Source organism: Mytilus galloprovincialis, chromosome 6, assembly GCF_965363235.1.
Source record: "Mytilus galloprovincialis chromosome 6, xbMytGall1.hap1.1, whole genome shotgun sequence".
Classification (NCBI taxonomy): domain Eukaryota; kingdom Metazoa; phylum Mollusca; class Bivalvia; order Mytilida; family Mytilidae; genus Mytilus; species Mytilus galloprovincialis.
The window spans coordinates 38,941,008-38,968,875 of NC_134843.1; the positions used below are offsets into that span (position 1 = coordinate 38,941,008).

Below are 27,868 nucleotides of genomic sequence, written 5' to 3' on the forward strand. Positions count from 1 at the left end.
AACGGGACATATTATGGTATACCGTTGTCCGTCCGTCGTCCAAACTTCGGACAATTAATAAAAAACGCTTCCACCAACTTTTATGGAACTTTATCGAATTTTTTATATCTATTGACGTAAGCTCCCTTTCGATTTTTATAAAATTCAAATTTTTCGTTTCCATGTTATGAATTTTTTTTCCATAAAAAGGGGGGAGTTTTCCAGTTTTCGGAGACTAATTCTAAAATGCTTCTATCAACTTAATGAGACTTTGGTGAATTGTTTAAATCTATTAACGTATGCTCTGATTTTTATAAATTTCAGATTTTACGTTTCCGTGTCATGAATTTTTATGCTTAAAAAAGGGGGGATTTTCCAGTTTTCGGACAATCACTCATAAACACTTAAACAAAATGTTATGACAGTTTAGTGAACTGTTTAAATCTGTTGAGTTAAGCTACCTTTCAATTTTTTTTTAAATTTCAGATTTTACTTTTTTTTAGTTATGAATTTTTATATTGAAAAAAGGGGATTTTTTCCAGTTTTTTGGACAATAACTCAAACACGCTTTTACCAACTTTTATGAAACATTTACATTTTTGGAGTTATGGAGTTTTTATTCATAAAAATCAGGCTTTTTTTCCAGTTTTTCGGATAATAAATCACAAATGCTATCAGCATTAAATGATTAGACTATGGTGACTAGTTAATATATCTAATAATTAAACTAAGTACCCTTTTGATTTTTATGTAATTTCTGATTTGATGTTGAACAGTTTTGGGGATTTTTTCTTCTGACAAAATGTCGGAAACGGTCAAGGAAATTTTGCATGACGAAATTGAAGAAATGGTGATAGACACAAAAGAGAGTACTGACAGTATAACATGGAAAGACGGAACAAGAATTGTGGAGCTTTTAAGTCTGGCATTGAATAACTGCAAAACGCTGCACGGCGTAGAGAAAGAAATATTTCAAGGAATTGGGATCTATCTTACTATACGTTGCTTAAACTGTAACATGCCGAAAAACAAAATTCGGAACAAAACGACCTGCAATAGCTAATTATGAGTATTGGTAGCTGCTTAACGTACAGCGGCAAATATTTTTTGCACATTTATGACATCCAAATGTTATTTTGATGAAACTTAAAGAAATGAGAAAACGTATGAACCCGTAATTAATGAGAAAAATTTAACAAAATCTATGGCGCGTAGGGTAGCCGAATCTGGTCTGGTGTTGAAATCCATACACAAAAGTCATTACTACGGCGTGTTGTACAGTTGTGCAATATTTTTCATGACGAGAACAGTTATTTTCATTTATTGATAATGAATTCGAAGTAAATAATACTATCTTGAATTCTTTTCTTGTTTAGCATTTGGCAGCCTCCAAATTTTACAGAGAATTGTCATTGTAAGGTCAAATTGAACATACTATCAATGAAATAACAAAACCGACTGCATGTGCGAGACCCTCATTGGTGGACATGGTCGTATAACACCTCTATTCGTCAATAGAATAATAAGTAAAGAGAGTGTCTCATCCTATTCTGGACTTAAAATTCAATTGGTTCATAAAAAAGCCGATTTTAATTGATATTTTAAAAACATATAATATTGTATGTGTATGAAGAAAAACTGTCAATAAAAATCCGTTAAAAAGATTTCAAAAAATATATTGGTGTCGTTTTTGGTTTGAATTTAAGCAAAATATTACCAATAGATGCAGCATTGTCACACGTTAGTTTGTTTAATTGGTTGTACCTGTATTCTTTTTGTATATGAAACTGGATGTAAGACCAAAACAAGAAAACGCCTTGTACATGTATTCTTATTTGTATAAGCATGTCCCTATTGTACATTTTTTACTTCAATGTACTGAGAGATAAAAATTGAAGTATCGGCAAATGTACACTAACTGCAGACAGACAGATCAGAAAGTGTACACACGTTAAAACTCGTCGTATAGTTAGACGATCAGACAGACGAACAAAATGTTTTCAATATAGCTCTTTTTCTAGACAAACAAGTATGCAAATATTCATACGTATACGCCGTAAAAAAATGTTATGTAACTTATCTATTGACAAAGACATCGTTCAATATCATTCTCTTAAACCGGATGCAGTACTTCTTATGAAATATTATATTACAACTTCATTTTCGGTCGATTGATGAAATAATGGCATGAGTTAAATTGCACAAAACAGCTCTTATTATAAAACAAGAAGTACTGCTCATAATTTAAATTTGAAGGATAATTATCTTTTGAGTGTAAAAAAAATAAAATCAAAGTACGTCGGGACCTTTTAAAGTTGACGATACGGTATCGGTTTTGTCGTTGTTGACGGTTATTTGGTATGATCGCCTCACTTGATTTATAGTTGGTTCACATTTTGTCATGTCAATAATGTTGTCTATCATCCTACAGTACATCAAGCAATTTAGAACTAATGTCGGACGGAGATGCACCTTTATACTTCTAGCAGATCTACATCTGACAAAGCAATCTGCTAGAATCCTTCATTTATATTAAGTATCAACGCTTTGAAAAACACCTGCATAAACTTGACAGCGAACTTGTGTACGGCGGGAATGATTACACGACTTTGTTGCTATTAAAACTTAATTTAACGTAATTTAGCGCCATACTGACAGACGTCGTAAAAAAAAAAGATGTATGGCTTTTATCGAAAAAACAAGCACATGGACCCCAATTGTTTTCTTTTGCAATCAATCAAGTACTGTTTCATGAACACTCCACCAAAATTTCAGGAAAAAAAACAACGATCAAATTTTTTCTGCACTTCCGAAAAGACGCAAAAGTGTGGTCAATTTTTTATTTCGGATATAGCAATCTAAATCCGGAACATGATGATTTGGTTTAACCTTAAACTTGTTTCAGTATGTTGGTGTCATGGATCAAGGGAATATTTTACAAAAACCCGGTTAAGTTATGACTTTTCGTTTAAAAGTATTGTTACTTTCATTTATTAAATTTCAGGGATTTTCTTCCAAATATGCAAATTTCGAACCAAATTATCTCTAAAAGTAGGTCATGAAGGTACAATGTACTTTTTTCTTTGCATATTTAAAAAGTACACATTGAAATTGACCTTCTATCAAAATTTTAAGAAAAAATCAACGATGGATCTCTACTGTATCGTATGCCTTTAAAGCATAAAGACAAGAGGAGTACCATGCGCTTACAGCGGAGCTCTTTATTTATTTATTTGAAAAGTCTTTTCAAAAGAGGGACGAAAGATACCAAAGGGACAGTAAAACTCATAAATCTATAAACTAACAACGCCATGGCTAAAAATGAAGAAAACAAACAAACAAAGTTAACAATAGTACACTTGGCACAACATAGAAAACTAAAGAATAAACAACACGAACCCCACCAAAAACTAGGGTTGATCTCAGGTGCTTCGAAAGGGTAAGCAGATCCTACTTCACATGTGGCTACCGTCGTGTTGCCAATGTGATAACAAATCCGGTAAATAGTATAATTCGGTAGGTCACATTCATGAAAGGGAAGGGGATTGTAGTTACGACGTAAGGAACATATCTGATATCATTTGTGAAACGATTCAACTGTTTTTATAATATGCTTTTTATCACTGTTCAATGTTAAGGGGATGGTTGTGCACATAAAACGAGTTTAATCACTAAGAGTCCTACAAATTAAAACTATTTTTTCTCGAATGAATTGAATTGTTTTTAAATTTTTCTTTTTGGATTCTCTTATAGATTGTTGTGCGGTTATGGTTTTCATCAATGTTGAAGACTGTACTATGAATTATACTTGTTCACTTCATCATCATTTAATGTCTGGCGGAAAAATTGTTTCTCTCGCAATCATACCACATCTTTTTTTTGGTGAAATTATGAATAAAACAAAGTTTATCACTAGTATTCGTCAGTTTAGTTACAGAGCATTCCATTCACGAATTGAGTAAATGAATACATGGAGCGCGCAGCGTTATTTATTTTCATGTGCCATACATGCTATACATGTATGAATTTTTATAAATGTACATGTATCAATTGGTGATGTTTTTTGTACTTACTACCTGGGAAACTAAGAAAAAATAAGATAGCACAGTTTCTTCGGTATTGATTATGTTTATTGATTACGTTACGACCAATAACAATAATAACAACAGTTGAAATTACTGAACAATAAGTGATATATATTTCACGATTATTAAAAAATGCATTCTGACACGATGAAAGCAGGAAACGTACGGTATCAACAATTCAAGACAAGAACCAGTTGCTCATTTTGATCAGTAGGAAAGGTAGAGAAACAAGGAGCATGTTTTATGCCCAAGTCACACTAGACCACTATTGCACCACGCTCACCGCGATCTAAAAGGTGAGGTCCCGGTACGAGCAGGATGAAAGTTTGGATTTTCATTGTTTTCACGATGCTACTACGATCTCGCTACGGGTCACGTTCTCATCACGCCTATTCTGAGTCTTCAATACGATAATCACGATTTATTACGCTAATCACGTTTTCATAACGACAATACATGCATGATTTATTCGATTGCAACACGATCTTAACACACCTTTTCTGTGATTATAGACCGCTCTTACATCATCAACCGGTCTAAGTACTTTCCACTTTCAAAATGTAATCTGACTACGCTCTCGTCATTATCATCAACATCATATTGCATATACATATTGTTTATAAATACTGTTCCCTTTAATTCTTCTAATTGTCATTTAAAATACGTAGAATTCTCGCCAACAACACAGACATACCACCAAAATATACCAGAACTAGTGGGCGTGCTGGTAGATATAGAGGTAGAATCAGAGGAGCCTCTGATACGAATTCTGATCCAGTATACATATATGCATGTCAGATCAACCAATCCAACCTGAGTCACAACGCGATGCTGATCCATCGAGATCAAATGACGATATTTTATTGAACAATAGAGGAAATGATATAGATGTGTCAAGCATGGTTGTGCTTATCAAACTTTGACCAACGTTAAGTTTTTGATATTTGGTCTTTTTTTCTAACACTATATGCAATATGTAATCTTTGTTTGGTGTATGGAAATATTTAATGATGTGCATGTCAGTCTGGCAGGTTTTATTTGGCCTGACCTCATTTTCACTGTTCATTGCACAGTATTCAGTTTTTTAGTTTTGTTCTGATTTTCCTATAAGAAATAGGTTAACTTTACTTGCTGTATGGAATTGTAAGTTGTACACTTCTGCCTGCCATGGTTCAGATCCTTGACTTTAGTTTCGTGGTTCATGTGTTTAGTTTTCTTGGTTAAGTCTGTTTCTTAGAAACTTTTAGCATGGGTCATTTATACTTAGTGATTTATTGTAAGGTGTACATGTATTTCTTGTTTTGTTTATATGACCTTGTCCTAATTTTCTTTGACCATGTTAAGTTTATGTGATCGTTGTAGTAAAGCTTTATATTTAGGACTATCAACATAGAGGGTGGGCAGGACCTTTTTCAGGACGTCAGGATCGGGTGGTTTTAAGCTTGTGATTTCGGGATTAACTCTTTTGAGACCCGGGATTTATTTTTTCATTCAGGACTTAGGATTTCATGTTTTTAAGTCCAGGATTTTGGATCAACATAATATCAATGATTAGTAAAGAAGGCGAGACATTTCAGCGTGTGCACTCTTTTCGTAATTTGAGAAATTTTAAATAATTTAAACATTTATCGAAATTGCCTCTTTGTTGATACTATGATATTTTTTGTAGCTCGTCCACTCCCCTTTTATATTCGTTATGTAAACAGAAAGTCACAACTGTTTTGTTTTTTTACAGGGATCACGAAACTTTTATACTGATCCATATCAGGCTGATAATTTTGAGCATACAATCCATCTTGATCAAAATGTATTTGGCAAGTAGCCCCAGAAGTGGGATATAGAGAGGGGGTGCTATTGAGGTTACAAAAAGGGATGGTCGGATATAGGATTATTAAAATGTAGGTAATGAAATCAAGGGGACACCAAAGGTGGGATCTGGAGAACAAACAAAAAAGATTAATTTAGGAAAAGGCGCACACCGAGTCACTCCAACCTCATTCACGTGAATGAAATGAAATCCCATCTGTAATGTTAGAATAATATTTTAGTGTTGTTTACTTTTTTTTAGGGGGCGGGCATCATAGGAAGATCTCCCATCTCTGACTCAAAATATGGATAATTTTATGTCAAGGGTTTTATGATTCTCCCTGACAGCTTCAGACATAATAATTTTGTATCTTCTATTTTTTTAAATAGACAATCCAATTGAGAAATAATGAATGAAAATGGGGAATGTGTCAAAGAGATAATAACCCGACCATATATATAGAACAGACAACAGCAGAAGGTCACCAATAGGTCTTTATTGCAGCGAGAAACTGCCGCACCCAGAGGCGTCCTTCAGCTTGCCCCTAAACAAATATGTATATATACATGTACTAGTTCAGTGATAATGGACGCCATACTAAAATACTAAACAAATTAAAAACTAAAAACCTAATTTAAAAATAATACCAGACTAACAGAGGCCAGAGGCTCCTGACTTGGAACAGGCGCAAAATAAGTGGGGTAAAACATGTTTATGAGATTTCAACCCTCCCCTGATGCCTCTGACCAATGTAGAAAAGTAAACGCATAACCATACACCCAGTAAAATTCTGTTCAAAAGAAGTCCGAGTCCGATGTCAGAAGAGGTAACAAAAGAAAATAAACAAAATGATAATAACACACAAATAACAACAGACTACTAGAAGTTACTGACATGTCTGTTTAACAGTTTTTTTTTCTTTATCTTCTATAATGTTCCTTGTTGTCGTTAGTTGATGTGATTCATAAGTGTTTCTCGTTCTGTATATAGATTATATCGTTGTTTTTCCCGCTTGAATCGTTTTACACTAGTCATTTTGGGAACAATTTATAGCTTATTGTTTTATGTGAACCATGACTTTGTGTTGAAGACCGTACTTTGACCTATAATGGTTTTTATTTTAAAAATTGTGACTAAGAAGACAAACTGTCTCATTGGCACTCATACCACATCTTCTTATATCTAGAGAAATGATGTAAACTAGCTTCACATTTGAAGTTAATTGTTAGCTAAAATGCCACCGCACATTCATTCCAAATAAAAGAAAATCTGTCTCAAAATGAACAAACTTTAAGTAATCAGCAATATCAGTCTTGACAACATTAAACATATTTTGACTATACAGTGACACAAAATGTACCAAATAAATCATACTATAAAAATAAAAGACCACAGGAACAATTATACACCTACATTTTTAAAACTTGTCTCCTAAAGACAGTCGTATCTAATTCCACCGAGCACTGACTCAAATGTCTGCTTCATTCCTGATTAGTTTTCCCAAAATAATGTATTTCAGTTAAAAACAGAAAAATCGCTGTAAAATTCAACATCAACCTCGCGGGACCAACATTTAGCATTAGTAATTCTGATTGAGATTCGGAGATGTAAACCACAGCTTGTTCTAGTTACATATTTTCTAGGTTGTCAACGAGGGTATCACCAAATCCGTAGCAATTGCATGAAAGTACGAAATCTTATTTTACAATATTTTTCATTTACTATTTATTGATGAATAGCTCTCAACTTTGGTGAAGCTATTCTGTCGTTGAGGGTTTTATAGGGCATATTGTAATTGCTTTCCGCTATGCTAAATCCTTTAATGGCAATAACCAACCGAACCGTGTCGTTACGAGCACGGTTACATATGCCTTGATCTATGCGTATCCGTATTGCTCAGATGTTATCTTAAATGTATATTAACTTTTTAAAGAAGTTTACAAATGTTTTGCAACGGTGCAAATACTAAACTTTGGAGTAAAAATAAATATCTCTATCAATGAATTAAACAAACCAATATCCATTTGATTTAACAGATATAACGAGAATATGTAGTTAACCTGAATGTGAATAACAAAATAGGGAAATATAAAGTTAAGGGTTTTAAGCAAGGGAAATAACAATAATTTTTTGCATAATAATCCTGCGCCACATCACAAAATTTTGCTGGTGCGTTGTTGTTCTCCTATCTTTTCGGGGTAAGGTAAAAAATGTGTATACACGGGTACACACATACACATATGTGTATTATATTTAAGGCATAAAAACAAAACTTTGATTAAACAAATTGAAAAATCCTCAACACAAAAAAAAAAACATTTTCATTTTTTAGAAGAAAAAATATTAAAGATGAAAATTCAACATTTTTCATTTTTCAATATTTCAAAGCAAAGGCAAATTGAAAAATGCTCCACGTTGGAGCATTTTTCATTTTTTGATTTTTGAAGGCAAATTGAAAAATGCTCCACATTGGAGCATTTTTCATTTTTCAATTTTTAAAGGCAAATTGAAAAATGCTCCACGTTTTAACATTTTTCATTTTTCAATTTTTAAAGGCAAATTGAAAAATGCTCCACGTTTTAACATTTTTCATTTTTCAATATTTTATGGCAAATTGAAAAATACTTAAGTTTAGCAATTTCAATATTTTGTCCTTAAGAAGGAGATTGAAATTTGTTTCTTTTCTAAAACAATCAAATTCAAATGTTTTAATAAATTCAAACTGTTGATAAGATGAAATCTTTTTAAGACAAACTTATCATTACTTTTAATATTATCCTCGTGAAATTAAATAATGTAATGTCATGAAAATTACAAATTTCAATTCTCATAACGAAAATGATTTTTCAGAAGTGACTTCAACAGATGTTTGTTACATTTATCAAACCAATTAATTTTAAAATTTGTAGGGTATTTTCAAAATCTATTTGTTCAGCTTAAAATGAAAAATGTTTGGCGTAAATATACACGGTCTGCATTAGTCCAGCGGATATCAGAATAATTGATCCCTTTGTGGTAAAAAACTTGACATAGTGAAAGATTAGGGGTATAGATAAAATTCAGATATGGAGCCTCGAAAAAATTTCAATATGGCCACCAAATTCAAGATGGCCGACATAAGTATAACATCATACATTTGACGAAGTTTTCAAATTTTAATGAGTTCAGAAGATGTCACAAACTTAATGAAACACAATAAAGATATGTCAACTATTATTTTTTTTAGACCTTATAATACAGAAATCATCAAAATGGCGAGTCAAAATGTCTAAGTTTGACAGTATTCGTATGTAAACACCATCGTTGTGTGATAGAAAGTTACCAAATCCGCGAAACTGATCATTTGATATAAACAAAGGCCTACATTGTATCAATTGTTCATGGGTGCATAGAATATATTTTCAAAATGGCGACAATATACAAAATGGTTCCGATTTACATGTCAAAATTTGACGTTTGTTTTTAAATATGGTATACAAATGATTAGATAATAAAGGATAATTTATTTCAATGCAAGCACATATATACAAACATATTATTATTTAATGTAACAGGTGACATTAACTATGAAATAAAAATGTTGAGAGTTACTCAATGTAGTATCATTAAATTTTTCTTTTAGTAACCTAAAGAAATCGTCTTTTATTATATCCCGGTATAAAACATAAAATTCTGATATTATACCATCTTCGCCAGGTGATTTGTTTTGTTTAAGTAATTTTAGTACCTTTTCTACTTCAGAGATATTTATATCTCTATCTATCATTTCTTGATCTTCCTTACTTACCTTGTCTACCATAAACTGACAAAGTATTTCGCCCGCTGTTTTGTCCCACCCTTCCGTGGCAAAAAGTTTAGTATAAAATTTTACTTGTTCATTTAACACCGTTTTCTGTTTTTACACGTTGCCATAGTTTGTTCTGCCCATTTTTCTTTTCTAAATTAAAAAAGTATTCAGTCGACTTCTCCCCGTCTTCGGCCAATTTAGTTCGTGATCTAATAATTGTTTTTTAGCATAATATTCCTTAATTTTGTTTTCTAATTCTAAAATTTTGTCACATGATTTATTTGATTCGTTTAATTGAAGTTTTAATTTTTCAAGCTGTTTTTCTAAAGCAATGACATTATTTTGTTTTGATAAACGGTTTAGTTTTTGACTAACTTCCAAGTCAAAAATTTAATTTTTGATTTTGTAACATCCCACCACTCTTGAATGCTATTGAACCGGTTTTTGCTTTTAACCCAATTTTCCCAAAACGTTTTAAATGCATGTGAAAATTCATCAGTCTTAACTGTATTTAGATTCATGATCCACATTCCCGGTCCTCTTTCAATATCATCGAATTTTATTTTTGAAGTAACTATGTCATGATCACTAAATGGAAATGTGATTATACGTGTGTTGAAAATTTTGTAGCTAAGGGATTTCGTACAAAAAATATCATCTATTCGTGATTTTGAATTGCCTCTTTGAAAACTATACCGTCTATTTGTTGGAAATTTAGATCGCCATATATCATCTAAATCAAAATTCAATAGAAGAATTTTCAACTCGTTTAAGCCTGTATCATCCTTTTGGTGTGAAGGGGACCAATCTAGTTTTCTATCTATCGCACAATTAAAATCTCCTAAAAAAATATTATAATGATCTGTGCCATCATCTGAATACAATTCATTTTGAAAGTTTTTCAGGTTTTCAAAAAAATGTTTCCATTCAGAACCCTTATTTGGGTGGTACAAATTAAATATATGGTAAACCGCAGTGTTAGTTTTAAATTGACCAATTTGCATTCTACCTTTATCATCTATCATTGAGACATCAAAGCTAAGCGTAAAATATATATTTAATAAAATTCCCACACCTCTTGATTCGTTTGTACCACAATTCCAGAAACTTTCACCACCCCCGTATTATTTCCATTCTTTGCTCCAAAGCCAAGTTTGGTCCTGTGTACAATGTGTTTCTTGTAAACAGACAAGATCTATGTTTTGTGAAACAATCCAATTAAAAACTAATGTACGTTTATTAACACTTCTTAATCCATTTACGTTTATTGATGCTATTTTTATACTCATTGTAGAAATTTGAAAAGGTAATTTTGTTTACTTCTGATGTAACGTTTAATGACACGTGATGATCTTTAATTTTGTTTCCAAACAATAGACTTTTAACTTCATAAAGAGTAATTACCGTTACGTAGACTTTAACACATACATGTACACTATATACATGTACATAAAATATCACATATAATGCGTTTACATAACCGTATTTGGTTAAACATAACAATCTATCATAAATATTAAATAATTTGACTTTATACTGCTCACATTTCCTGAAACAGTTATTTTTATACAAATGATATATGAAATTAAAAACTACAGTCTACAATCAATAGAAACAATATACAAATATGATGTTTGAAAGTATTGGACATATATACAAAATTTAAAAACTCAGGCATGCATTTTTTTTCAGTTGTAGGTTTTTGATTTCTTATTAAAATAATACAGTTTGATTTGACATATTTTTGAGTTAAGCTTTTTTAGGTTCAGTATTGGGCCGCTTGCTCATTCTATCCGCGGAGGTAGGTGTCGTTGTTCCGTCGCTTCTCTTACGTTTTGGGTCCATTGGTGGGTGTAGTTCCTGCACGCACGGTTTCGGAGAATGAAAGAAATCGTCAAGATTTCTGTTTATATTTTGTGCACCTTCAGTGTTTATATGCACACCGCTGTTGTCGGCTTTGTCAAACATAGATCCGAGGATTGTTCCATTTTATAGAAAAATTTCTCTAAATCAACATATTGTCTTCGCGAGCGCACAATTTTCTAATAAACTTGTTAACACTTGTTGCCGATAGGTTTAATCTGTTTATTTGCGCACTGTTACCTTTACGTGGTATGATGCTACAAAGACCAACATGCGACTCTGGATAGGCGGATTTCACTTGAGCCACTGCTTTTGTCACAAGTAAATTTATTTGGTCACTGTCATCCTTATGTTTATTTATATCATTTGTACCGAGACAAATAGCAACCTTATCCACTTTGAAACTATCTGTTTTCTGAACAGCAATGTCTAAAATTTGTGTACAATTTTCAAAATTTGCACCTGATTTTGAAGCATTCAATAAATTTTCATCGGTTTCGCCGAGTCTTGTACAATTGGACGCGCCTATAAGGACAATTAGAGTATCTGTAGTGTTATTTTTCCCACTTTCGGAAAAGGTGTCGTTATCACAAACTGAATGTGTATCTGAGTGTGAATCTAATTTGGTTTCTGTTTCCCTCGGTTTTAGTTTATTCTATCTCAATAGATTTATTACTTTTGACTATTGATTAGCGGTATACTACTGTTGCCTTTATTGAATACTGGAACTTGACATTGTTTAACAAACATGGTTTCCTTGCCAATGCTTGCATCTACTGAGTTAGACTGATTTTAGGAATGTATAATAGAAAAGAAATGATAACGAGTATCTATCCATGACACTCAATCAGTATGTGCACAGCAAAAAAACAAAAAGCGATTTGATTGCCGTTCTTCATCTCAAACTCACTGCAAGTTTAAGACAGCCTCTAGCACTGGCTTGAGCGAAACGATTTTTAAATGTGCGATCACTCAACTACTGTGCATCGAAGAAAAAGGCCATAAAGTAATCATAATAAAATCTGGCAAAGAAAGCAAGCTTGCACTGTCAAAGTTTAGCCGGCACACTGAAACGTTAAAAAAAAAAACAATACAAAAATTTAAACAACCACGGGGCACAGCTAGATGAATGTTAGATAACTTGACAGGAAATATCGTATGTAAAGGACATATTATTCGGACTATGTAGTATGTAACACAATCAACTCGGATCTGGTCAAAAGGATATTGGAAAAAAGTACATTTGAAACAAAATAGATCATAAGAATAGGTGTAAATATCAAACTATGCATAATATATATTTGCAATTTAGAAATCAAGCGAAAGGTAAAGGACTGGTGATTGTCAAGTGAATTTATCAAATCATCAACACAATCATCACAAGCTTTTTCTGGTAGCAAATCATAAGTTACTAATCAATTATTTGCGAAAGTCGACAATTCTTCATTTCCATTAGTGACATTACTTTCTGATAAACAAAACATATAGGCTTGATGGTAAAGATGCCGTTTAATGGCAAAATTCGTAGTCAAGTCAGGTTTAGGGAGTTTTGTCAGATTTTTTTTCATAAAGTGGCGATATAGTGGGGGTCGATTGGCCAGTGGAGCGAGTTGACATTGTTTGATATCTACTCATCGTGTTAGGGGGTCATAAAGGGTATACATCATATAGTAATATATAAAGTATATAATAATGGTTGTGTGGCGTTCCAAACTAGATTTTATGAATCGTAAATGTTTTTTTCGTCTAATCTAAAACAGCTGGGATGTAAAATAGTTATCCCATTCGGACTTGGTGTGTCAGTGTAAGATCACCCTCTGGCCTCCGGCCATCGGGATGATCTACATTGACACACCGCGTCCTTATGGGATAACTATTAAATATCATAGTTTTGTCTTCAATAAGTGACAAGTTATCATGTTTTACTTCATATGTTAATTGTTGATCTTGAACTCTTTGTCAAATCGTCAGTCTTTAATGCACATGTCCTTTCTCATTATTATCGATTTATATTATCAGTTCAGAATTCTACTCATAATGATTCAATTGTTTTGCATTAAAATTATTTCTACCGTTACTCGACAATTCTGATCTGAAATAATAAGCTCAACCGTCAATGTTTTCAATTCTAACATTCTCTCAAATTAAATTGTGCTTCAGGAAATGAAACGTCTAGTTAGGTTTCGGCTAATAAGGGTGGTCGACAAAATTTTACAATTGTGTTCACAAAATGGAATTTTGTGAACGTAGTTACACTTACCTGATATCCTTACATTATGGATTATCTTTCCGGTATTTGGTCACATCTCGCTCAAAACGCTTGACTGATCAAGAATTCAAACCTCTCGGTGAATCAGTCCAAGCGTGAGAACCCCTTCAGTATTCTCCGGCGAAATCCAAACAGATTGCCAAAAGAATTACTAATTGGGAGGAGGTGGGTAGTATATCAGGTAAGTGTAACTACGTTCACAAAATTCCAATTTGTGAACAAAATTGTACAATTTTAATATTACTTACCTGATATCCTTACATTATGGATATCATTAGATTCCAAAGCAGTACCAACTCAAGCGGTGGACTGTAATTCTTTTGTTTAAATAACGTACACTATATTACACTATATACAAAGTCTAAAATGTTAGACTGTAAACACATTAATTAGATGTCTTTTTCATCTCACACACAAAGGTTTAAAAACTTGCATCGCATCTCGTCGGATATGAATAGTTCCAACACTGTACAAACTGTATTAAAAGTTAAAAACTGTACACATTTTGTTTCTTTTTTTTTAATTTTATGTATTTTTCTTCTTTTTTTTTTTACTTCGATAAAATATGAGGGTCTATGTGACGTAAGTAAAATTTGGTGAATGTGGATTCCCTGCTCCAATCAGCAGCTTCCATGATGTTCTTCATTGATGCACCTTTATAAAGAGCCCAAGAAGGACCAATAGCTCTTGTCGAATGAGCTTTAACGGATTTCTTTTTGTCGTTATATGCCATCTGAATGGTACTCACAATCCATGATGAAATTGTTTGACTTGAATTTGGCTTGTGTGGATTGCTAATTGCGAAAAACAATTTACTATCTTGTCTGTTCTCACCACGAAAATTGTCAATGCTCTTTAAATAGTAAGTTAATGCCCTTTTAGGGTCAAGAAGCTTTTCTGCATGAAAGGCAGGTACAAAAATCTTAGCACCAAAATGTCCAGGACGGTCTTGTTTTGACAATCCTTCTCTAATAAAATTAACTCCTCTGCTATGTACAGAAATATTTCCATCTCCCAAACGTAAGGCCAGTAAATCACTACAACGCCTGAAAGAAGTGATAGCAATTAAAAATACAGTTTTCCATGTGATAAACTTGAGTTCAGCCTTTTTCATTGGTTCAAAAGGCTTTTTCTTTAACATCTCAAGTATTTTATCTAAATTCCATTTAGGAAGTAGTTTGACCCTTGGAGGCCTTGCATTGAAAACACCCGTCAATAAGCCAATAATGTATGGGTTTGACCTACTGGTATTATTTCGACTGGTGGTAAAACACTTGATAACATAGATCTGTATCCCCTTATTGTACTATACTGGAGACCACTGGTATACAGACTTGTAAGAAAATCTGCAGTTTATGTTAAAGAGGCAGAATAGGGATCAATTTCCCTTTCACTACACCAGCCACGGAATTTTTTGAACTTACTAAAATAGTCTTTTTGAGTTCCTGTTCTCCAAGAAGCTGACATGAGTTGTCTAGTTTCTTTAGAAAAGCCTCTCTTTTTGAAAATTCTGTTGATAGAGGCCATGCAATCAGACTGGATATTTCTGGGCTTGGATGGTATATTTTTGTTCTTGGCTGATGTAGTAAACTTTTTTGAAATGGTATTTTCATGGGATAATCTGATATCATTTTTAGCAGTTCTGGGTACGAGTGTCTCCTTGGCAAATGAGGAGCTACTAGAATTATCTGGCAATTGTATCGATTCATGTGTTGAAGCACTTTCGGTACTAGACAGATCGGAGGAAATGCATACCCGATTACATTGTCCCATGGTATGGACAGAGCATCTATTGCATATGCTTTGGGTGTGGAAACCATGAACAAAATATTTTCACTTAGTGATTTTCCGCTGACGCTAACAAATCTGTCATTGGTCTGCCTAACCTGACAAAAATTTGTTGAGCTACAGTCTCCTGAAGAGACCACTCTGTGTGTCTTATTTTTGTCCGTGATAGAAGATCTGCTAACACATTCCCTTTTCCTGCTATATGTGCTGCTTTTATCTGAATTTTGTGTTCTATTAGGAGTTTCAACAAATCCCAAGTTTTTTGTTAAAGCTGAATTGATAAGGTCCCCCCTGTTTGTTTATGTATTGTACAACAGTCGAGTTATCGCATCGCAGAAGTACATTTTTCCCTTTCAACTGAGGAAGAAAATGTTGTATTGTATAGTACAGCTTCTAACTCCAGACACTTGATATGTTGAGTTTTCTGTATATCTGACCAAGTCCCTTCTACAACCGTTCGATGTAGAAGCATCTGTTGTTATGGTCACATGAGTTTCCCAGTGTTGTAAAGATATGCCCTTTGTAATGTTGGCTGTATCTGACCACCAACCAAGATTTTAGATATTGTGTAATTGGAACATTCAGTTCCAGATTTATAGAAGTGGGGCGCCAATGACTCAGCAAATGAATTTGAATTGGTCTCATATGAAGTCTTGCATAGGGAATTATCTCTATGCAAGAAGTCATAATTCCGAGTAGATATAAAAAATCTCTGGCTGTTGCATGTTTTTCAATTTCATTTCTTTGACTGTTTTTTTGTAATTTCAACACTCTTTCTTGTGTTGGCATTACTATTCCTAAATCCAGATGGAATAATGCACCTATATATATGTTATTTCTGTGTTGGAGTTAAAGAGTTTTTTTTTAGATTTATTATAAAACCCAACTTTACCAAGATTCAACACTTTCTCTCGATTCTGGACTAACATGAGAGATGATTGATTTACTAGAAACCAGTCGTCCAGGTATACTACCAGTCTGATGCCTTGTGCTCGTAAAAGTGTAGCTACTACCGATACTACTTTGGTAAAAACTCGAGGAGCTGATGTTGGACCTAACGGTAGAGCTGAAAATTGTAAGCAAGTGCTGTTTTTTACAACAAAACCTCAGATACTGTCTGTGTTTTTGAAATACAGGGATATGCATATATGCGTCCTTTAGATCGAGAGATATTACCCAATCCCCTTGTTTTACTACATTCAAGACTGTTGATAGAGAGTCCATTTTTAAGTGTTGTTTTCGGAGATACCTGTTGAGGGGCTTTAAATTTATAACGGGTCTCATGTCTCCTGTTTTTTTTCGGAACTAGGAAAAATGTGCTGTAGAAACCGTTTAGAATGTCCGCTTGCGGAACATATCCTACAGCCCTTTTTCCCATAAGTTCTTTTACTTCTAAATGTAAAATTTCTAAATCTTTTGCAGGAACAGAAGTTGTTTTTACTCCTGTTTTTGGAGGAAACTGTTGAAATTCCAGTTTGTAGCCTGCTTTTATAATTAAACCCACTGATCGTTTGTTATTTTTGTCCATTCCTTTAGAAATAGGCTTAAACGACCCCCTACAGGTATCTCTGGAAGCAACATTTTCACATGAAAGTTGCTTAACTTGTTCTGATAGTCATTTCTTTTGTTGTCCTTTAGCATGAAATGGGTTGTTAAAGCGACGAAAATTGTTCGTTGTACCAGAACTCGTGTCGTCTTTATCTGGTCTTGTTACTGTACTAGTTCTTTGCACTGTACGCTGTGTACCAGATTTTGCACCTGTGAATTTAGAACCTTGTGCATTGTCAAATTTTGGTTTCTTAGACTAATCATCAGAAAATTGATTGCCTGTAACTTTCCTTTTCACTGAAAATTTTTTATTCACATGTAGTTCAGGCAGTAACTCTTTTAATTGTTTATTTTTGTCAACCCTGTCTTTAAGAGTTTGTTCCATATTGTCATCAATGACACCTGACTTTCTCAAAGGTAACGACACAAGTGGATGCGTAAGCTCTTTAATATCATTAAGACCTGTGTCCTCTAAAATAGCTTTTCTACGAATTTAGTGGTGAAATGCACCAGCCCGTGCCACTTGGTCCAAAGATTTTGTATACATTGCAAATATGTCTCTTACTAGTTGGATAGATTTATCTAAATTAACTTCATTTTCTGACAAAGTATTTAACAAATTGCCCAAAGCTTGTTAGGTGTATGCTGTATCCCCATGCGTGCAGGTACTTGGCCTTGATACGCCAACTTTTCAAGGGATTTTAAACAAGGATTGTATAAATTGCTTTTCTGGCTTACTGCATAAGCTTTAGCACCATGTTTTTTCACTAATAAATCAGGTACCATATTATCTAGACTAGGTACTTCTAAAATGTCACTAGTTTTCTCGTGAACATGAAAACTGTGTTTATACTCATCATTATAGGCTGTCAACCTTTCTGGATTTTTACACTTCCAAGAACCAGATAAAATAATAAAAATAAAAAAGAGTTTTGAATTCTTAATCAGTCAAGCGTTTTGAGCGAGATGTGACCAAATACCGGAAAGATAATCCATAATGTAAGGATATCAGGTAAGTGTAACAAGTAATATTAAGATTATGATACATAAATAGATAACAAGAATTCTCACTAATATCAAATCCAACTTCTCCGACAAAATAATGATTGATTGACTTGTTTGTTGCGTAAAGTCTAGTGGCACATCTTACAAAAATATGAAATTACAAAAGTACCGATTTCCAAGGGAAAACGGAAAACCCCTTATCAAATTGCAAACTATAAAGATCGCCCAAACACACCAAACGAAGAAAATAAGACACACACAGACAAAGAACAAAAACAACACTTGTTCTAGATAGCCTGGTTAACACACTATATGATGGGTTTAAACTAGTATTATAATACCTTACATATATTTTAAACAATTCTATTGGGTGAAACGTTTTCAAGTGATATGGATTAATTGACAGCTGTTTTTCATTCAATTGCAATGAAGGGCGAATAACCCTAATAATCTCCTCCAGCGGTGAATAACCCTTTTATTCACCGGCGAATAACCTTTTGAGTTTGTTGATTTGTACTTGAGTTATATTCCATGAAAATGACGTCACAGACGTAAATAAACAAAATGGCAGCGTTCATGTTACACTGGAAGCCCATCGAGATCTAGACGAGGAAATAAGGCATTGGACATGAATAAAGTGCCAGGAGCCGATGGTGTCTTTTATAAACGGTCCTTTTCAGGACCATCAATATTTTACAAAAATATTCTACCTTTGTTATTCATTCGAGAAATTCTATAACACAAATGTGCTTTTAAACGTCAGCTTGTGATTGTTGGTTTTGTTATATATTTGAAGTCTAAAGCATATAGTAAGTGTTCGAAAGGCCTGTCCACTGTTATTTCGGTATAATAAAACAACTGTGGCCTCTTAGAATCGATGAATATCCAAAATTGTCAACCCTTAAAAGTTATTTCATTTCGGGCTGCGCCCTCATTGAAATAACCTTCTCGTGTTGACAATTTTGAATATTCACCGTTTCAACGAGCCATAATTGTATATTACTCTCGTAACCCTGTCTTTAAGAGTTTGTTCCATATTGTCATCAATGACACCTGACTTTCTCAAAGGTAACGACACAAGTGGATGCGTAAGCTCTTTAATATCATTAAGACCTGTGTCCTCTAAAGTAGCTTTTCTACGAATTTAGTGGTGAAATGCACCAGCCCGTGCCACTTGGTCCAAAGATTTTGTATACATTGCAAATATGTCTCTTACTAGTTGGATAGATTTATCTAAATTAACTTCATTTTCTGACAAAGTATTTAACAAATTGCCCAAAGCTTGTTAGGTGTATGCTGTAGTAATTATCCCCATGCGTGCAGGTACTTGGCCTTGATACGCCAACTTTTCAAGGGATTTTAAACAAGGATTGTATAAATTGCTTTTCTGGTTTGGCATGCCACAAAACCAGGTTCAACCCACCATTTTTTCCTTTAAAAATGCCCTGTACCAAGTCAGGAATATGGTCATTGTTATATTATAGTTCGTTTCTGTGTGTATTACATTATAACGTTGTGTCGTTTGTTTTCTCTTATTTTTGAGTGTAAATTCACATTGCGATAAGACGTGTCACGGTACTTGTCTATCCCAAATTCATGTATTTGGTTTTGATGTTATATATATATGTTATATTTGTTATTCTCGTGGGATTTTGTCTATATGTGTTACATTTTAGTGTTATGTCGTTGTTCTCCTCTTATATTTAATGCGTTTCCCTCGGTTTTAGTTTGTTATCCCGATTTTGTTTTTTGTCCATGGATTTATGAGTTTTGAACAGCGGTATACTACTGTTGCCTTTATTTACTGCATAAGCTTTAGCACCATGTTTTTTCACTAATAAATCAGGTACCATATTATCTAGACTAGGTACTTCTAAAATGTCACTAGTTTTCTCGTGAACATGAAAACTGTGTTTATACTCATCATTATAGGCTGTCAACCTTTCTGGATTTTTACACTTCCAAGAACCAGATAAAATATCAATTTGACTTTTGTCAAGAATAAGACCTCCAGAGCTTGTCACTTTTTTAATCTTAACATCATCCTCAAAGAAAGATTTTAAGTGATCATTATTGTTCTCATCTGAATCACTTTCATTATCCTTCACATATTTACTGAATCTTGATGAAGATTTTTGAGGATTTTCAGTTTCACTTTTTAATGAAGTCTCATCTTCTGATAGTAAACCTATGTCATGTCTTTCTCTATGACCTGGTGCCAAAGATACAACATCATCATTTTCCCTTTCATGAACTGAATCTGTTGGAAAATGTTCATGGTTAGAATCCTCAACAAGTCTGTGTGCTCCTGAAGAGCCACTATCTTGTTCAGATTGATTCTGACAAGGTCTCTGCTCACCTGATGTGACAGTATCCTTGTTTATATTACCATCGTTTGAACTAAATAGATGAAAAAATTATCAAACCTGGTTTCTATTTGTGAGAAACGGCTTTCCCATTTCTAATTCAGTTCCACGACCTCGTCCTTTTTCTTGAACCTACGGGAACTGGTCTTTCTCGAGGCTTTGGGCTCCGCCATTTTATCCCGAGCATCACCTGCCACTGACGACTTTGGACTGCTGACAGTAGAAAATACCTCATCTTCACTGAGCGTGTGGTAAACGGTAGCTTCCATCATCCTTGCACGCATACGAAAACTTAGTTCGCAACAATTGTGTCAAAGACACGTTAATTCTGACGAATAAAGAACCGAGACCGGTTTGGATTTCGCCGGAAAGAATACTGAAGGGGTTCTCACGTTTGGACTGATTCGCCGAGAGTTTTGAATTCTTAATCAGTCAAGCGTTTTGAGCGAGATGTGACCAAATACCGGAAAGATAATCCATAATGTAAGGATATCAGGTAAGTGTAACAAGTAATATTAAGATTATGATACATAAATAGATAACAAGAATTCTCACTAATATCAAATCCAACTTCTCCGACAAAATAATGATTGATTGACTTGTTTGTTGCGTAAAGTCTAGTGGCACATCTTACAAAAATATGAAATTACAAAAGTACCGATTTCCAAGGGAAAACGGAAAACCCCTTATCAAATTGCAAACTATAAAGATCGCCCAAACACACCAAACGAAGAAAATAAGACACACACAGACAAAGAACAAAAACAACACTTGTTCTAGATAGCCTGGTTAACACACTATATGATGGGTTTAAACTAGTATTATAATACCTTACATATATTTTAAACAATTCTATTGGGTGAAACGTTTTCAAGTGATATGGATTAATTGACAGCTGTTTTTCATTCAATTGCAATGAAGGGCGAATAACCCTAATAATCTCCTCCAGCGGTGAATAACCCTTTTATTCACCGGCGAATAACCTTTTGAGTTTGTTGATTTATACTTGAGTTATATTCCATGAAAATGACGTCACAGACGTAAATAAACAAAATGGCAGCGTTCATGTTACACTGGAAGCCCATCGAGATCTAGACGAGGAAATAAGGCATTGGACATGAATAAAGTGCCAGGAGCCGATGGTGTCTTTTATAAACGGTCCTTTTCAGGACCATCAATATTTTACAAAAATATTCTACCTTTGTTATTCATTCGAGAAATTCTATAACACAAATGTGCTTTTAAACGTCAGCTTGTGATTGTTGGTTTTGTTATATATTTGAAGTCTAAAGCATATAGTAAGTGTTCGAAAGGCCTGTCCACTGTTATTTCGGTATAATAAAACAACTGTGGCCTCTTAGAATCGATGAATATCCAAAATTGTCAACCCTTAAAAGTTATTTCATTTCGGGCTGCGCCCTCATTGAAATAACCTTCTCGTGTTGACAATTTTGAATATTCACCGTTTCAACGAGCCATAATTGTATATTACTCTCGTAACAAACAATTTTGTATCTATCAATAAAGTATATGAGTTACTATTTCTTTGCCTTTCCTTGTACAACTGGTTCACCACTCATTCAGATATTTAAAGCGAGTCAAAAAAATAAATAATTGAAAACATACACTAATATCAATAAGAATGTTCGTCTTATATTAATTAAAAGTTATCGGATGCTATATTTCATTTCATTTGCTGTGGTATCAAACATTATCACATATTTAGTACTGATAAGTACGTCTTTGCATGGCCAATAATAGCCGGAAGTCAAGGTTGGGCTGATATCGATATCAGCCCTCGAAAACCCATATCGCGGCCCGAGTTTGACTTCCGGTAACCTGTCAATCAAATACTATTTGTAAACAAGATGGCAACCGAAGCAGACGATGAGAGGTTTATCACAGCATCGAATGATGATACCAATAATTTCATTGAAGAAATGAAAAATGATAACACAAAGAGAAAAACTAAAAGTGACGTAACATTATTTACTGAATGGTTAAAGGAGAACAACGAGTTACGGACAATAAAGGATATATCTGTACCTAAACTCAATCAGTACTTAGCCAGATTTTATTTGTCTGTCAGGTTTTTGAAAAATGAGGAGTATGAGCCGGACAGTCTGAAGTCAATTCAGTCGTCAATTAATAGGCACTTGATGGAAAAGAATGAAATAAGTATTCTTAAAGATAAGGAATTCCACCACAGTAGAGAGGTGTAATCCGCGAAAAGAAAGCACTTGAAGTCACAGGGACTGGAAAACAAAAAGCTGAAAGCTGATCCATTCTCATCCTCTGAAATAGATATGTTATTTGAACAGAATCTCTTAGGAACAGGTAGGTTTATGCAATATTATCCTGTAACTGTGCATGCACATTAAATGATAATGATATCAGCTTCAAAAATATATCTTAAAATTAGTTTTAACAGAATAAGACATGTCAGGCAATATCAACATAGTTTGTCATACATGTTTCAAGACAGTAAACTGGTATATTTTTTTGGAAAATGTGCTTCAGTCTCCTATATAGTGTCATTAATGAGTGAAAACAACTTCTAGTGAACCTTTTTAATAATCATAATCTTAACTCCCAATTCTTACTTTAAGGCAACCTTGAGGCACTACTTAATACCATATGGTTAAACAATACTTTGCACTTTGGTATGAGGGGAAGGAACATATTGACATGTTATTTAGAGACATACAAATGATGACAACAGCGAGTGGTGAACAATATTTGGAATACAATGAAAGGCTGACTAAAACCAGGACAGGACACATTGACAGTAGAGCATTTGCGCCTAAAATGTTTGCAACACCAGGTAACTTTCTTTCAATTTATTAAATATTAATATAAAATTGACAGTAAATAATAAATACAGGAACCACAACACTAGTATGCCTACAAAATGAATTCATACATATATAACTTACATGTACTTTTAAAAAGGATACAAAAAAAAAATCACACAAAAATCCCAATATATCTAGCCACCGGAGTCAAACATGAACAAAAGGAAAAGAATAAAAATATATCACTAAAGCTAATTCACCTTAAAATTAAAAAAAAATATGTAAATATTGTTTTAATGTAAAACGATATCATGATACATCTCCTTGATTTTTTTTCATTTTCTTATAATAGGTAATTCACGCTGTCCAGTGATGCTTTCAAGCAATATATTCGCCGCCGCCTTGAAGATGCTCTGACTACAGACAGTCGCTTTTATCTAAGTATAAAACGGATAACACAACCTGATGCCAGTGAAAATGCTTAACAAACATGGTTTATCATGCAGCCATTGGGTAAAAATTCTCTAGGAGATTGAGCAAAATATAGTCTATGAAAGGTGGTCTTACAGGAAGAAAAGTTAACCATAGTGTTCGCAAGACTACAGTTTCCTCACTTCTTCACTCCAATGTGGAGGCTACTACAGTCATACAGTTGACAGGTCATAAGAATGTTGCTTCAGTCAAAGAGTATAGTTCAGCATCATTACAGCAACAGCAAACTATGTCTAATATTGTATCTGATATTGGTTCAGGAAGCCGAGGATTAATACCACAAGAACCAACTTCAAACACTAGTTTTAAAGCCAAACCTGCAGATTTTCCTGAGAGTGATATTGTTGACAGTATTGAACTGAATGAAGTCTGCAAAACAATAGAACATATATTCTTCCACAAGCTTCTATTTGAAATGTTCCAATTAACATTTACAACTCTGAAAAATAAGATTATTGTTATATATTTGTTGAATCATTTACATGACTTTATTTTTTCACTGTGATACAAATTGTTAATGCACCATGATACACTTTTTTTTTATTTTCTTTTATTCCAATGTTATTTTTCTTGAAACTTTTGAATATAATTTGATATATGCCTTCTTTTTTCTCCAGCATGAACATATGTGATACATAGATTATAACATGTCTTTTTCCATATAGGCCCTGGTATCAGCCCTCGTCCCATATCAAGCCCTCTGGCTTGATATCGTTGTCTAGGGCTGATACCAGGGCCAATATGAAAAATGCCGGGTGAAGCCAAAGAGTTGAAGGTGATAATAGAAATATAATTATCTCTAGCCTTTTCCGTCTGGGAGAACTATTCATGTTGTGAAGGGTTTGTAGTGCGGGATGCATACACACACAGCCACTTCTGTTGGGAACGGGGTTTTACATCTGAATAGTCATGTTTGGGGAGTGTCTTGTTATATGTGCTTTAAAGAACCCTTACAATAACCTTCAAGAGAGCATAAGATTCCCCTCTGTTTTTATGCTCAGCCTAATTTTCTATGTTCTAGCTGTTTTATAAACTGTTGTTTATCTTTTCATTGTATTTCGTTTTTATAGGGCCGTCTTACGAGATATTATGGTATAACGTTGTATGTCCGTTCGTCCGTCTGCCTGTCCGTCCGTCGTTAAAATTTGGAGAACTCAAAAATGCTTTCCACTAATTTTCATTAAACTTTGGTAAAATGTTTATGTTTAGTAAAAAACAGTGCGAAGATATGGAACTTAATTCGTTGAATAATCGTCGATTAGTGCAGATGGGCGCCACTGTGTGTGTGTGTGTGTGTAACGGGGGGGGGGGCTATCTGAGCAGCACAGCTCACAGTATTTAGTATTTTTAGTTCATAACATTAATTCATTTAAAGCATAAAGACGAGCTAAAAGGTTGACGAGCGTATCATACACTCACGACGCAGCTTTTTATTTGCCAAGGCGTTTTCAGTTTTGCATTTTGGGGAGAGAAATACAACTTCACCAAACCTTCTACTATGGGTTGTTGAAAACAATTTCATGTGGCGATCTCCAAACAAAAGAGGTTATTTAAAAACACTTGTTCGATAGGACCTGTTACCTTAGAAATTTATTTACAAAAAAGTCTTTTATCGTTGGCATATTCGAGTCACGATTAGATAGCCCCAATCCGTTAATTGTTGACGCATTTTGATTTTATTGTCATATGTTTTATTATTGCTAATGAAACTTTTATATATTTTTGAAATCGCAGCTTTAATTTTAAGCATCACCGAAGACAAATAAATTTGTTAAAGGGCATATAATGCATCTAACAAATAAAATTGAGAAAGGAAATGGGGAATGTGTCAAAGCGACAACAACCCGACCATAAAGCAGACAACAGCCAAAGGCCACCAATGGGTCTTCAATGTAGCGAGAAACTCCCGCACCTGTAGGCGTCCTTCATCTGGCCCCTTTAAAATATGTTTACTAGTACGGTGATAATGGACGTCATACTAAACTCCGAATTACACACAAGAAACTAAAACTCAAAATCATACAAGACTAACAGAGGCTCCTGACTAGGGACAGGCGCAAATTTGCGGCGGGGTTAAACATGTTTATGAGATCTCAACCCTCCTCTAGCCAATGTAGAAAAGTAAACGCATAATAATATGCACATTAAAATTCAGTTCAAGAGCAGTCCGAGTCCGATGTCAGCAGATATAACAAAAGAAAATAAATAAAAAGACAATAATACATAAATAACAACAGACTACTAGCAGTTAACTGACATGCCGGCTCCAGACCTCAATTCAACTGATTGAAAGATTATGTCTTCATAATATGAATATCAGGCACAATCCCTTCCATTAGGGGTTCAGTATCATACTATCATAAAATATATGAGAAGAACATAACCCGTGTCATGCCAACAAATGCTCACATGTATGAGGATTTTAAAAATGTTTGCTGTTTACATGTTATGAAAAAATGAATGACACCGTGTTTTAATTCACAACGCAGATTCAGAATTCCAACATGCATTTGTAAAAACAAACAAATGCATGAGTACAGTTTTTGTATTGCAGATATTACAATGTATTAATAGCAGAAATACACTAGGAGCAACATATCACAACTATTTCGAAGTTTGAGACCGCTGAAATCATCCATTTTAGCTGAACTCTTTGTCAATAAAGCTACACGCGTGCTTTCAAAACACAGATGCAGAGTATTACACACATGTGAAGACTCAAGCGTTCATAAAATATTACAAACTCAATTATTACATTTATTTGCCCTACAAAAAAAAGAAGTAAAATCACAAAAAATACTGAACTTCGAGGAAAATATAAAACGGTAAGTTCCTAATCAAATAGCAAAATCAAAAGCTCAAACACATCAAACGAATGGATAACAACTGTCATATTCCTGACTTGGTACAACATTGTTTTAATGAAGAAAAAAAAACCATGAAAATATTTACACAACTTTATGTCATGTTCAATTTTTACTTAGATAACTTTGGCTGTAAAGAATGAATGAATATGGAAAATTAATGACGGACTCTTTTTATTTCCTTGGTTAATATATCGTTAGATGGCCCATGTTGCCAGACATATATCCAGCACGAAATTATACTTGACGTATTACGCCCGGAAATCTGGCGTAAACCAGACGTAAGTGGTAGTTGCGTGTCCTGATCCAGGCGTAAGGGAGAAGGACACGTAAATTTGTAGCATTTACAGGCGTAGAAAAAAGTGGTCAATCTGGCGTAAATTTTCCTACGGGCATAAAACTGTTGGAAGGGCGTCAATCATTATACCCATAATGCTTTGTTTAAAGGATCATGGGTATTAGCTTGTAAGAGTTGGAAATATGGCAGCTTGATATATTCAGGAGAAAATAGCTTTTTTGGGTACTTTTTGAAAGAATTTGAAATGGAAATTATAGAATCAAATTGATGAATGAAATATCGTCCTCCATCTATAATAGATTGGAATCAGTGTCGTCATGTCATTAAAGACGACCTGTCTGCTTACTGTAAAAATGGTGTTAAGGTGAAAAATCTGAAAAAAATCTCTATTTGAATAACATTATGAATACTATTGATATTCGTACATTATATCTCATTTTGAAAAATATTCTTAAATTAACAATAGGGTCCATAATTTTCCCATTTCTAGAATATAAAAATAGATGCCAAGTACTCGCAAAGCGGTTTGTGTTCGTTCCGGCAGACACAGCAGCCAATAATGTAGTTGTGGTGTGACGCATATTCTACACGGAAGTTCTCCAAAACGAAATTATAATTTGTCTACATTCAGGTCCGTACGGTCCACAGAGAGTCAAATTGTAAACAAGTATTTCACTGCCACTACCCAGTTTAAAGCATCTTCCGAACATTAGAAAGTTTCTACTATGTACTGGTTACCTAAATTGCACAAAAAAAAACCATTTAAATAACGTTTCGTCTCCGCATCTAGTAAGTGTTCTACGACTGATCTATCAGTGCTTCTGACTACTTACCTAACTACTATCAAAGAACTTGTTATTAACTTTTGTTATAAAGCTTATCAAAATAATGGTATTAATTATTTTTGGAGTGTTAAAAATTC

The 27,868-nt window shown here is 33.9% G+C and overlaps 2 protein-coding genes across 2 annotated transcripts in view; both read right to left on the reverse strand.

Moving 5' to 3' along the window:
* The window catches only part of LOC143078587 (uncharacterized), a 336,725-nt gene that overhangs the window by 219,342 nt on the left and 89,515 nt on the right, over nucleotides 1-27,868 (reverse strand). The window lies entirely within an intron of this gene.
* Nucleotides 17,194-27,868, reverse strand: part of LOC143078479 (uncharacterized) — a 70,686-nt gene continuing 60,011 nt past the window's right edge. Inside the window, exons 15-16 of the mRNA XM_076253339.1 lie at nucleotides 20,140-20,439; nucleotides 17,194-17,336 (exon numbers count right to left, since the gene is read on the reverse strand). Of these exons, the coding sequence (XP_076109454.1) occupies nucleotides 17,194-17,336; nucleotides 20,140-20,439 (443 nt within the window). The remainder of the gene's footprint in view (nucleotides 17,337-20,139; nucleotides 20,440-27,868) is intronic.